This window comes from Oryza sativa, chromosome 1 (assembly GCF_034140825.1).
Source record: "Oryza sativa Japonica Group chromosome 1, ASM3414082v1".
Classification (NCBI taxonomy): domain Eukaryota; kingdom Viridiplantae; phylum Streptophyta; class Magnoliopsida; order Poales; family Poaceae; genus Oryza; species Oryza sativa.
The window spans coordinates 20,250,130-20,262,213 of record NC_089035.1 but is presented as its reverse complement, the minus strand read 5'-3'; the positions used below and the strand labels follow the sequence as shown (position 1 = coordinate 20,262,213).

Sequence of the window (12,084 nt, the reverse complement as noted above, 5' to 3'; positions counted from 1 at the left end):
GGCGGCTTGATCTCAGGCAGTGGCGTGCTGTAGAGAGGGTCACGGGACGCCGGTGCTGAAGTAATTTCTGAGTTTTTCCCCAAGTTGTGGTTTCCACCACATGATCGTGCAGAGAAAGGCGGCGTTGATGTCCGCCCGCTTTTGGTCCACTATGGGGCTGCACAAGCTGCAACATGGTGTCCCCAAGCTTCGCCGTTGGGCTCATCTCCTCAGCTGCTATGAAAGCCATCAAACTGAACAATTCTCCAATAAGAAATCATAGGATGTTTGATATCAAAGTTGTTTTTAACACACATTGAGTGTTTTTCAAGCAGGGACCATCTCACTGAATATATATGTTGGATTTGCAGCCAAAAACAGGTCAACAGGATTAACAATTAAGGGCATCAAAGACCTCTACTGGTGATTTCTTCAGGTCAACAGCAAACCTCTTAAGGGCTTATTCGGTTCACAGGATTTTCAAATCACAGGAATAGGAAAAACGTAGGAATAATATAGGAATGCACGTGCGAAACAAAGGATTGGAACACAGGAATTTTTCCTACACTGAGCTAAATAAAAGAGGATAGAGTGGATGTTTTCATTCCTATAGAATTAGTACATTTTGGAGGATTTTTGGAGGATTGGCATAGTGTTCCTATGGAAAATTTTCTTTTGAATCCTACAAACCGAATGCATGAATAGTGCTTATTCCAAAGGAATTGAGATTTCCTTTAGGAATCCTTCAAAACGAATAAGGCCTAAATGTTTCTTCAATCTCAAGATTCTGTCGGTGCGGAGTTCTCATCAGCATAGTCACCTTTCTTGAGATTTATTCTCCTCCAGTATGCAATCTGGACCTCCTCAGCCAAGTTAGCCAAATTAAGCACAGGGGAGAAAGCTTTGGCCATCACAGTGGAGCCGTCATTCTCTCAGCTTGTCAACATATTACCAAGTTCATCAAGCTCATGACTCCCTTAATACTCCATAGTGATCTCATAGCACTCTTGAGCCTACACATATCAACAAAATTAACAATCCATGTTTTCCCCATTGACGTAAAATTGTAATATGTTGAGTTTTCCAATCAATTTAGAATAGAAAAAAAGTCCAACTCATTGACTATGCGTCAAATTAAAACTTTTCTCATTGTCATACATCTACAAAAGGGGTTGAGATAAAACAAATAAATTGTTAATGACATGATTTGACAGAGAGATAAAAGTTAACTTTACCTGCTTTAGAATGTTAAAAGAAAATATAGTCATTCACGGGTCCCAGCACACCAAAAGCTTCAAGACAAAATTAGCAATTACTGCATAAAGAAAGGGAAAAGAAGAATCAATCTATATGTGTTTACCACCATGATGACCCACCCAAGGACCATAGCAATTCTCATGCACTCCTGCAGCCAGATCCAACTTCTAAATCAACAAAACTAATGGACAACAATCTATATACAATGTCACATCTCCTCATAAATCGACAACACTTCAATATCGACAGAAGGACCAATGGAAAGGGAGCTAGCATTCCAAATTAGCATGACGAACAATTTATCACTTTATTGTTTACAAATAAAATATTCAGTTTCAGTAGCAGTGAGAAAAATCACCTGATCTTCTCGCGGAGGCAGCGGTGGTGCATGACTGCTCGACCTGCGATGGCAACGGCCCAGGGGATGCTTGATTGGTCAGTCTGGCTGCGGCGTTGTGGCCATGTGGACAGGGCGTCGACGTTGGTTGCAGGCCCTCCAATGCTTAGGGAGAACTTCGGTGAGTTACTCACCCCTAGTAACGCGGAGGTGGCGGCAACCGGGGCGTAGTGGAGCGGAGGACGCCTCCCGCGAGTCGCGAGCTCTCCTTCGCCCTAGGACGGAGGAAATGGCGATGGCGGAATGTGTGGGCGCGGTGTGAAGCCAGGGACACGATTTGGGGGAGGAAATAGTGGTTGGCGATGCAGCTGTGGTGTTTGCGCGGTGGCCGGCGGGAGGATTCTGTGCAGCCCCATGCGAGGAGGCGTTCCGCGTTCAGCGTCCAGGGCGGGGATTACCGCGGCGCAGATTTCGCGGTGGTGGGGATAGTGCGATGGAGTGCTTCCGCTCACCAGGGATTAGGTGAGTTCATCGTAGGATCATTTGGAGCCGTGGGATGAAAAGAAAAAGATCTAATGATTAGATGAGATGGCGGATGGACGGATGAGATGAGATGGAATGATTTAGCATGTATGATTGTTAGGGGTGAACTCCTCCTTTTAGATTAGTATAGATATAGATATAGTATAGAAATGTGTTCTGTGTTGAATTGACATTTAGTAAAAGAATCTCCATTTTACCAATTTTTATTTGAATGTTATGAATTTTCGAAGTGTCGTTCTGCTTAATTAAAGCCTATATGTGTCTCGAATTTTTAATGGTATAAACTTTCATGTTTCTGTTAAGTTTGACATTTTTACAGTGCTGTGAAAGAAAATGTGAATCTAACAAATTTTAGTTTGCAATTTTTGGAGTTAGAATGAATTTAACTATGAATTTCCAAAGTTTCAGCATTTTATAGTTGCACTGAAATCAGTTTTTCACTTCCCCTATTTCTTTTCAAATCATTTTCTTCCTCGGTCCCACCTGTCATTGACTGGTAATTTGCGCTAAGAACTCTGGAATTCCGGGAAATAGATCCCGCAGTCCAAACAAGTGTTGTATGTTTTCTTTCAAAAGAAACCTTCAATTTTATGTTATTTACTAATCATTCCATGGTCCCATATGTCAGTGTTTGCGTTCTTGCTAATACACCCTTGCACTTTTTAAACTCTTGCTAAAACTAGCCCCTGCTCTAAACAGAGCAGAGCACCGGCTCGGCCGCGAGCTTCCCGGCTTCGCCGGCGGCGAACGGCGGCAAAGCAGCCCTTGCTCCCAAAAAGAAAAATGTCGAGGACATCGTTGCGATTCTATCGGTGGCCTTCTTGCAATCTATGATGCACTACAGTGGCTGTTAGGGTGTTAGAGGCGGTGGATGCCTTCGGCCTACACATGCATGTCACTTTAGAGTCCCGATCTACACTTGCATGTTGTCGCAGGGGGCTTTAAGGGTCTCTAGGGTGCTCACCGAGCGGCTGCTCTGGCTTGGCGAGGTCTTGGCGATGGAGAGCGGCTTCGGCAGCGGTCGTCGTCGACGGCGTTCTCCGGCCTTGATCTGCTAAGAAAAGGGGCATGCATCGATTCACATTGGCACGAAGTAGCTTTAGGTGAAAAAGGATGCGCCGAAGCTCACCAGAGAGTGAGAGAGAGAGAAATGGCGACGGCGGCCGGAATCGGGGAAGAAGATGGCATTCTCCTCCTGAGATCCAATGTGGCTCGATTCCTTCGGGTATCCTGGTCCTTGGGCGTTGGCGAAGACGATGGCGAGGCGGCTCGACCGATGGTGGACTGTGGATGGCGGGCGACGTTGTGAAGATGATGCGGCGGCGTTCAGGGCGTGGCGACACACCGAGTTGACGCGGTCGCGTTCTCGGCGATCGGCTGCACCAAATGGATCAATCTTTGTGGCGTTAGAAAGGGTATAGAGAGTAGACAATGGAACGCACATTGGACGGGAATGGTGCTCACAGGTTAGCAAATGCGTCGTCGGCTTCTCTCGCCGGCGTCGAGGTTGACGCCTCCGTTCCCGGCGAACCCGAGGCGAGTTTCCTCGGTTCCTCCGCGAAACGAGACAAGGGCGAGAGGAGGATCAGAGTTGGTCGAGTAAGATGGGTTATAAGCGTCGCCGGCGGAGATGGAGGCGTGGAGCTCGCTCTCCCGGCGTCCGACGCGTGCGCACGCGCGTGGCGCGCGAGTCCTGGGCCGTGGGCCCGTGTGGAGATGTTTGCGAGTCTAGCAAAGGGGTCCCACAAGCCTCAATGGCCCACATGGCAGTGTGATAGGTGAGGAAGAGGAGTAGATCTAGGATTTGGTGAAGTCTGGGAACTGTGGTGTATTTCCATCTTTAGCCTCGGATTAAAAATATTTCCAGGCAGTTTTTGACCTAGAGACCAATGGCAAAGTTGTAAAGGAAAGTTTGATCTAAAGTCTGGTTCAAACCCTTCGGCTTAAAAGTTAATGACCGAATATTATATTACTTAAACGCCGTGGGAATGGCTGAAGATTAGCGTGCCACCTCAGCTGTCTTTTGCAAAATAAACCCCATGCTTTTGATTAATTACGCGCCGGTCCTTGCTATGTCCACCGTCCGATCTTGAGATAGGCTCGATCTGGCCGTCCACGTTCCCTCCTTTGGCGGCCCTTCCATACCCGTGGGATTGTTCGATCTCTAACGGACGGTGTGGATTTCGCCAACCCGTCTAAACCCTAGCCGCCCGTCCTCTCCTCTCCCATGCGCGCAGCCTCACCCTCCTCCCCCATCGCGCCGCATCCTCGCCCTCCTCCTTCCCCGCGTGCGTCGTCGCCGCCGCAACTCCCTCCTCCTCCACTCCCTCAGCCATCTTGCCGTGCCGCCATCACCGCCTCCACTCTCTCAACTAGCCATCTCGCCGTGATGCCGTCGCCGCTCCCTCCCCGCCGGATCTCCCAGTGAGGAGGCTAGGGCCGCCGGATCCGGTGACCCCATTCTCCTCGCCGGCGGATCCAGCACCCTAGAGAGGAACGAGAGCCGCCGCTGCCGCCCTTTCTCCTCTTTCATCCCTGCCACGCCACTGCCTCCCTCGCCCTCTCCGACCATTTGATTCATCAGCCTTGGCCTCCCCCTCCAGTGGATCCGGTCGCCGGCCGGACGGAGTCAGCCGGCCGCCGCCACACCCTCTTCTCCTCTCCCTCTCCATGAGCACCTCGCTCAGTGCCATGAGAAGGGAAGGGAGAGCGTAGGCTCGGCCACGACCGTGACGAAGGCAACCGTGGCTCAGCGACGATGGTTGCCTGCCTGCCTGGTCGTTCGTTCTCTCTCTTTTCCTTTGTTGTTCTACCTCAGTGCCATGAGAACGAAGATAGTGATTGGACATTAGTTCTTGATGATTACAGCTTTGATTTGCTTCTAACGTGTGAGGCTTGATTTAGTTACAGTGTGTATGTTATGTAGAAAAAAAACTCCCTCTGCATGTACCTCAACACTGTCATGTGTGATCAAACTTTTTTAGCTTGAAGCAATGCACACTGCTACTAAAATTTCTATATGCTACGATTATTTATTCAGTCAGGAATTGCATATACAGCTATGGGGGGCAAAACGATAATGTTGATAGGTTTATTTGTTCCCATTTGTGCTGCAGGGTGTATTTTCATATTCAGACAGTTTTGGAAGCTGCAAGTACACATGGCTTACCTCTTGAATGTACATCAAAAGAGTTTTTCATATGCTGCTGTACTGTGTTCCTCATTTTCAGTGATGTATGCTATATGCTCGAAGCACATTCATTACAGGTATGCTCCACACCAATTTCCATATGGTTTATTTTTGTTCATCTACTATATTTCCTAAAATTTCCATGCATAAATATTTATGTTAGCTCCAAAGAAATCTGTACGGTTATTTGCCATTACCTTTGTACAGTTCTTTCATTCTGTAATCTTATCTTCTCGATTGATATTGATGTGTTGTTTGCATATGCTTGAAGTGCATATACTGCATGCATGCTTCAGCTTCACATCAATGTTCATGTATGATCATCTAATATATGGTAGCAGCATTTAACTCAGTGAAGTCTTTCATTCTGTCCACCATTTTTTCTGCTCAGGTTTTTTGTTCCAACTATATAAATGCCTAGATGGTGAAAGGAATTTCTCTGTACAAAAGAGAATGCTCATTTATTTAAGTAGTAAAGCATCATATTCTTTTAGATTTTATATAGAATATCTTAGCAAAATTTAGAGAGATTAGAGCCAATCCTTCATGCCATATTTCTGTACAAAACACGAAGGGCGCCAAAGGAATGTTATCAGTCGATTATGACTATACACGCTGTTAGGATATGTCTTGGACTCAATCATTTTCCTTAATGATTCCATTTTTGAGTGATGAAAACATTATCAGTCTCTAGAATGACCTTTATTTATTCATGCTTCATGACATGCCTCTATTTTCTTTTTTTATTAGGCCGCAAAAAGAAATGGATGGATTGGGTCCATCATGGAAAGATGATTTCCTGTTCATATCTGAAACAGACACAAATTTCTTTTGAAGGTACATTTCAATTTAGTTTGTGCATCAACTGGTTCAATGGGAATGTTTTCCTAGACATGTCCTAACCGTTACGATCCAAAGGTAAAGCAATATCACTAGTCAATCTTTTAATATACTGTCTTTCAGTTGGTTTGCTTTTACATGTCTATGCTCAGAGAGAGATTATTTCACTGTTTAGTTCACCGGTCTTTTTTACACATGTTTTTTTCATTAATTGTGAAACCACACTTTTAAATCCTAAAAGTTGTGGAGCCGATCTGTTTCGTCAAACTATAGTGTAACCTGCTGCTGCTGTGCTCTACAAAGCTCATTGTTTCCACATTTTATATTTTGCCAACTACTTACAAAAGGGCCAGAGAAGAAAAAAATGGGACCTACCTGAAGAAGTATGCAATGTAGAACTATAAGGCTTATGTTATTGCATCCATACTTTGGTTAAGTGATCATGCATGCTTTTGCTCATAAACTTTGCCATGTGGTACTAGCACTTTGTACTACCTCTGCTTCGAAAATAGATAGAACTTCTGGGAGAAAAATTGGTTTCATGTGTTTAGAACTGTGATGCCAGGCTGAAAATATTATCTCTCTATATATAAATGGTTGATACTATACTATTTTAGCTGTACTAACGTTATTAAAACTTTCTACTACCTTTGTCCCAAAATGTAATAACTTCTAGCCCTATATCTTGAATGGAATGTTTAGGTACACAGCTCAAAATTGCAATATATTTTAGGACGGAGGTAGTATACTTTTTTTTAAGGTGTACTGATGTCACTAACCGCATATACGGAGGATTGTTGACTAGGGCATCTGCATGCTACACTTGAAAAAAAGGTCATTTTCTATCTATTCATTTTAGCTTTGCATGCATTTAATAGAACCACCAGTTGGCATGGTCTTCTGTTTGTAGCATCCAATGGTCCTCTGTAAACTCATTGTAATTGACATGTAATTTGCTTTTTTTTTCTATTTATTCAAACTTCCTATACTTTTGATTTCCTCCTTTAGCCTAGACACTATTTTTTTGTGTGTTCCATTTTTTTTTTATAAGGGTCGTTTATAGGATATAGATGAAAACATGAACCAATGCTGTAGGTGAATATAGATACATATTATTCCTTGAACATATTGGACTTCAATTGATTCGGGCGGCGATTGCTAGTTACTATAAGGTGCTAAAGTGTGCTCCAGAGAATCTGTCCAGATTCAGGATTTAGTGAGTTTAGAGTGTTGTTTGATCCATCTAGAGAGCTAGCAAATCAAACTAAAATTCAATTTTGGTTTGTATGATCAGTAAGGAGTTAACATAAATTTTATTTTGGTTTGTATGATCAGTGAGGAGTTAACATTAATTTTTCCTAGATATTTAAGTTGCTTTAACCATTTTTCTTATGCTCATTAGGTTATATTAAGTATGCATATGTCCCTACAATGCACATGCACAACAATTCAATATGCACAAACATACAAGTTTAAAATTATAAGCAAAAGTACTTGTTCATTTTAGTTCGTACATCATTTCCCAAGTTTTATTTATCATCCAAACTTGTGGGATGTGACAAGAAGAATTATAGCCAACACCATATTGCAATGGTTGGGTAGCAAGCATGACACTAGCTAGTGGCTTGATGGGGCATGTTTGCCCCACAGGTTCCATGAGCGCCCGGCAATGGCATGCCACATGCCCCACAGGTTCCATGAGCGCCCGGCAATGGCATGCCACCACCATCTTCGTCTGTGCAACCTGACCAACCTCAGCACCACGGATGCTCCTCTCTGGATACAAAGTATGGTTGAAAGTTGCATAGCAACAGTGTCACAATGGTAATCCATTATGAAATGGTAATGCAACGTACAGAAATGCAGAAAGTGACATATAAACTAATCTTATTTCAAATGTCACAAAGCAGCAAAGATGTCGACATGTCTCAATATAACACAGCAGATTATATCTTGAAATTATACAGCAGAAGGAATACAAAATTTACAAACACTGAAAAGATGCTATCCTCTGTCAGAAACTACATGATTAGTTGCTTGGTGGTAGGTACAGTCCCTGATGTTATCAGGATAGTTGGTCCAGTACATTGACAGCCTACCACTGCTGCATTTTCGTGACTGTAGATTCCAGAGGTAAAGAAACATAATTGGCACCTTGGAAACTACAAAGGTAAAGAAAAAAGAAAAAATTACATGGGTTGTAGGCATCTAATAATGATCGAAACAGAGTATCTCACATCCCAGAAATGTTCCATTTTGACTATAATAAAAGAACTGCACTACCATGAACCATGCCCACATTTACTGAATGGAGCATGGAGAAAATTTAAATGATTGATCAGTTTCAAAAGGTGGAAGCATATAGAGACGAACGTAGACTATAGACAAAGGATAGCAATAACAATAAATAAAGAGCAACATGATCATTAGTTCGGGGCCAAGATAGAGCAGTTTGTGGCAGGTACAGTCATTGGTGGACATGTAATCCATAGTGTTACTGATAACAGAACAATCAGTCCAATACTGTGTGGGCATTATGTCCAGGTACACTGTCAGCCTACAACAGCTTTGTTTTCATGAAAACGACAGTCTTAGTCGTTGGTAACTCAAAGATTGGCACAGGAAAAAGACACTGCACCATTGGAACCACCAAAGGGGAAGGAAAAAGAACTAAAAACCAAGGTGATTATACAAATGTTTAAACTCTATATAAGAAACTTGTTAAATCAGCAGGCAAATTATACAAATAATGGCAACTCGCTTGAATTTGGAACACATAAACACCAGTAAGAACCCAAATAAACAGCAAAAAAGCAAAAAAAAAATTACTACTGCACAGTGTCAACAAGCTGTATGCACAGTTTTAGCACAACTTACTTATGCCTGGTAAGGAGACTGGTAGTTCGCATATCCAACCCCCAAGTCAGATTGCTGCTCATTCACTTTCTTGAACTCCGCCTTCAGACGTCTCTCCAGCTCAGTCTTCTTCTTCTCCAGGGCGGATTTCTTCACCTCTAGAAGACGGAGATTAGTATTCCAAACCGCCCTCTGAGCACGCTTGTCACGAGAAACTGCGTCATTTCTCTCTGCATCTGTAGTGTATGCCGCTTGATATGGGACTCGTTGTTGCGGAGTACCAAACTCATAATCAGGATCGATCGGGAACTGAGAAAAAAAAATGTATTCAGAAAAAATGAGAAATTCACCATAAAAAAAAGAACAAAAATAAACATACTGGAGGGTTTGGGTAGAGCATTTGTTGCACTCCACGGTTCCTGTGGTGAACTTCAGGTCCAATATGTGGAATCTGATCGTCTGTGGAAAGCATGAGATCCTTTAGCTCCGCAATGCTAGCTTCAAGCGAGAACAGCTCATGATCACACTGTGCCATGCATGCGTCGAGCATGGTATTGTACCACTCCTCTAGCTTAACCCTGGCATCAAACTTACAATCTAAAAGCTCAGGGTTAACCAACCTGAATCCATGCCTTCCAGTTTGGATCATCATCTTTATTTCTGTTGCTTCTTTAAGGGATGTTTGCTTGTGTAAACGAAATTGAACTTGATGAGCTTGATCAATCGTATTGATACCCATCTCTTGCAGGGCACCGTTGACCTCCCCGAGGCTGGAGACGGTTCTGATGTTAGCCATGGTGGCGAATGGCGGAATATCCTGTAAGACAAGTAGAAAACAGACTAATTTATTATTTAATTTTACTGATTTATAGCAGCTAAAGACCAGTAGAAGACAGACTAATCCAATTCAGCTTCCATTTGGACAGACTAATCCAATTCAGCTTCCATTTGGTCTCTAACAGCTATGCCTCAAAAAGTGTCTTGGGCATGACTACAACACAGGAAACTTGAAAGAATTTGTACAGCACAGCACAACAAAAAATGTTGCCAAGATAATATACTACCGTATAGTTCAGATGTATACATTTTAGAATAGCATATGAAGTGCCTATCCTATCCCTGTCATGCTACTTGCTAGAACACTGAAATAGGCCAGGAATCATGCATGCAACAAAATGGGAGCCGGAGGATATAAAGGTACATTCTTCTACCTAGTACCTACTACTGATCAGGTATCTGCAGATTGCCGCAGTTAGTTCATCACAATTCAACATCCTACTTCTAGCACAAGTGCACAACTATAAACTTCTATACTATTTTTCAGCAAAAAAATAGATAGCAAATTTATTTCAAGGCTTGGTGCACACAGATGAGCTTCAATGCAATTTGCTCTTCAGTTGCTGCAGATGTTCACCAGTAATGAAATGAAATAAAGATCAATATAGAAGTGAGATCATATGAATACTAACCTCAGCAGTATGATCTTTCAATGTGTGGATGCAATTATATTTTCCACCCTCGCTCTCTTGCCAAATGCGAACTGTCTGTAAAGTTTGCAATAATTTAATAAAGAAAAAACTGGTAAGCTGGTACAATCAGATAACTGAACTGTTAGTTAAAAAAAAGTACAGATTTCTAATCAAGAATTTCACAGGTAATACATCCACACGAACAACCACAAATCAAAACACAATGAGCCATCTACCTAAGTGGCATGAAAAAAATGTATATTTAGCACTCAAATCAGATCCTTGTATCCTTAAATTCAGATCAACACATAGCCAACAGCTTTGCAAATGATGGCCACCAGCTTTCGGTTAATCTCAAACAGAAGAGCAGCTAGTTAGACCAACACAGTTTCAGATTATATGTGTGTTTATTTAAAATCCAAGATATATACAACTTATCATATTACAAGTTGTAGGAGTACAAATCATGATATGCCCAGAATTTTCTCTATTACAAATTTCTAAAATTCAATATGAGTTACAGTTAACTTCTTATAATAATCATCACAAAGAACTAATAATCTAAAACATGATATTCGTTAAAAAAAATCATTTCAGTGTCAGTAGTAAAACTGAAAGTGGAAAAGAAGACTTTTTGATACAAATAGGGACTAATAAAACAGAAAGTGGAAAAATTGATACAAAGATAGACTAGCAAGAATAACAAAGCCTTGAAACTATATTCGTTCCTCTGCACATACTTCTTATTTAAGAGAATCCTATGATCAAGAGATACAAGCTTATACATTATATTCAATGTCTAATCTAATCCCAATAGCTCTTTCCAAGTTTGTACTGTGAATCGGCAAACTAATAAACAATCCCTAGCTGGATTAACAATTTCAACATGTGATCAAGATTTGTTTCACTCAGATGTTAGCAGACCAATCTAATCCGCTGCACCGAAACCAAGAACAGGAATAGCAATGCCTGTAGCAAAGAAAACAAACCTTGGTTACAGAAGAAAGGAATTAGTTGCACAAACAGGGCCAATTTCTGTCTCGCCACAAGCAAATATCTGCTAAATAAGCACTTGAGATGGTGTTCCTACCAAAATTGAAACCTGCAGCCAGTACATGTAAATAAGAAAACATTGCAAGAATATACATCTCATCTGGAATTACAAGATTTCAACACCAATTATCTACACAACAACTTCCATACCGAAACCCTAGGTGTTAAGAGAGGAGGAGGAGGAGGACCTTCTTGGCGGCAGCGCAGAAACCGACGTGCAGAGAAGGGGCTGCAGATCTCGAACGGGAGGCGGAGGCGACGGAGGATGGCGGCGACGGAGGAAAGCGGCGCGGTGCCGGATCTTGACCGGGAGGCGGAGGACCGGCAGCTGGTGGAGGCGTACGACGCGCGGGCGGACGGGGTGGCGCGATCTGGATGGGAAGGACGGAGCGGCGGCGCTAGCGGACGGAGGATGGGGATGGGGACGGGGACGGGGGACGCGGCGGCGGAGGCGCCCGCGACGGGGAGGGGAGGGAAAGGCGGAGGCGGAGGCTAGGGTTTGAGAGAGGGCGAAGGCGGCATCGCGTCGAGGAGACGAGGGAGGCGAGAGCGAGGCTGCT

General features: G+C 43.0%; 1 protein-coding gene and 1 long non-coding RNA gene across 4 annotated transcripts; both read right to left on the bottom strand.

The window, feature by feature from the left end:
* Positions 1 to 370: 370 nt before the first annotated feature.
* LOC4326424 (uncharacterized) lies at positions 371 to 3,722 on the bottom strand. The gene is made up of 6 exons (XR_010738869.1): positions 3,581 to 3,722; positions 3,246 to 3,493; positions 3,081 to 3,170; positions 1,595 to 2,145; positions 1,215 to 1,294; positions 371 to 992 (listed from the first exon to the last, which is right to left on the bottom strand). It is a non-coding gene; the product is annotated as an uncharacterized lncRNA (long non-coding RNA).
* A 3,879-nt stretch (positions 3,723 to 7,601) lies between these two features.
* On the bottom strand, positions 7,602 to 12,084 carry LOC9272373 (uncharacterized). 3 transcript variants are annotated; one of them, XM_066311553.1, is made up of 7 exons: positions 11,713 to 12,084; positions 11,461 to 11,573; positions 10,472 to 10,546; positions 9,623 to 9,819; positions 9,382 to 9,461; positions 9,024 to 9,311; positions 7,602 to 7,922 (listed from the first exon to the last, which is right to left on the bottom strand). In XM_066311553.1, the coding sequence occupies exons 4-6, from the start codon at positions 9,630 to 9,632 to the stop codon at positions 9,024 to 9,026; spliced, it is 378 nt and encodes a 125-aa protein (XP_066167650.1). In that variant the 5' UTR covers positions 9,633 to 9,819; positions 10,472 to 10,546; positions 11,461 to 11,573; positions 11,713 to 12,084; the 3' UTR covers positions 7,602 to 7,922. The 3 variants fall into 3 exon arrangements, with proteins under 3 accessions (XP_066167650.1, XP_015621411.1, XP_015621412.1); XM_015765925.2 differs by having other exon boundaries at positions 7,602 to 8,308; positions 9,382 to 9,819; XM_015765926.2 differs by having other exon boundaries at positions 9,382 to 9,819.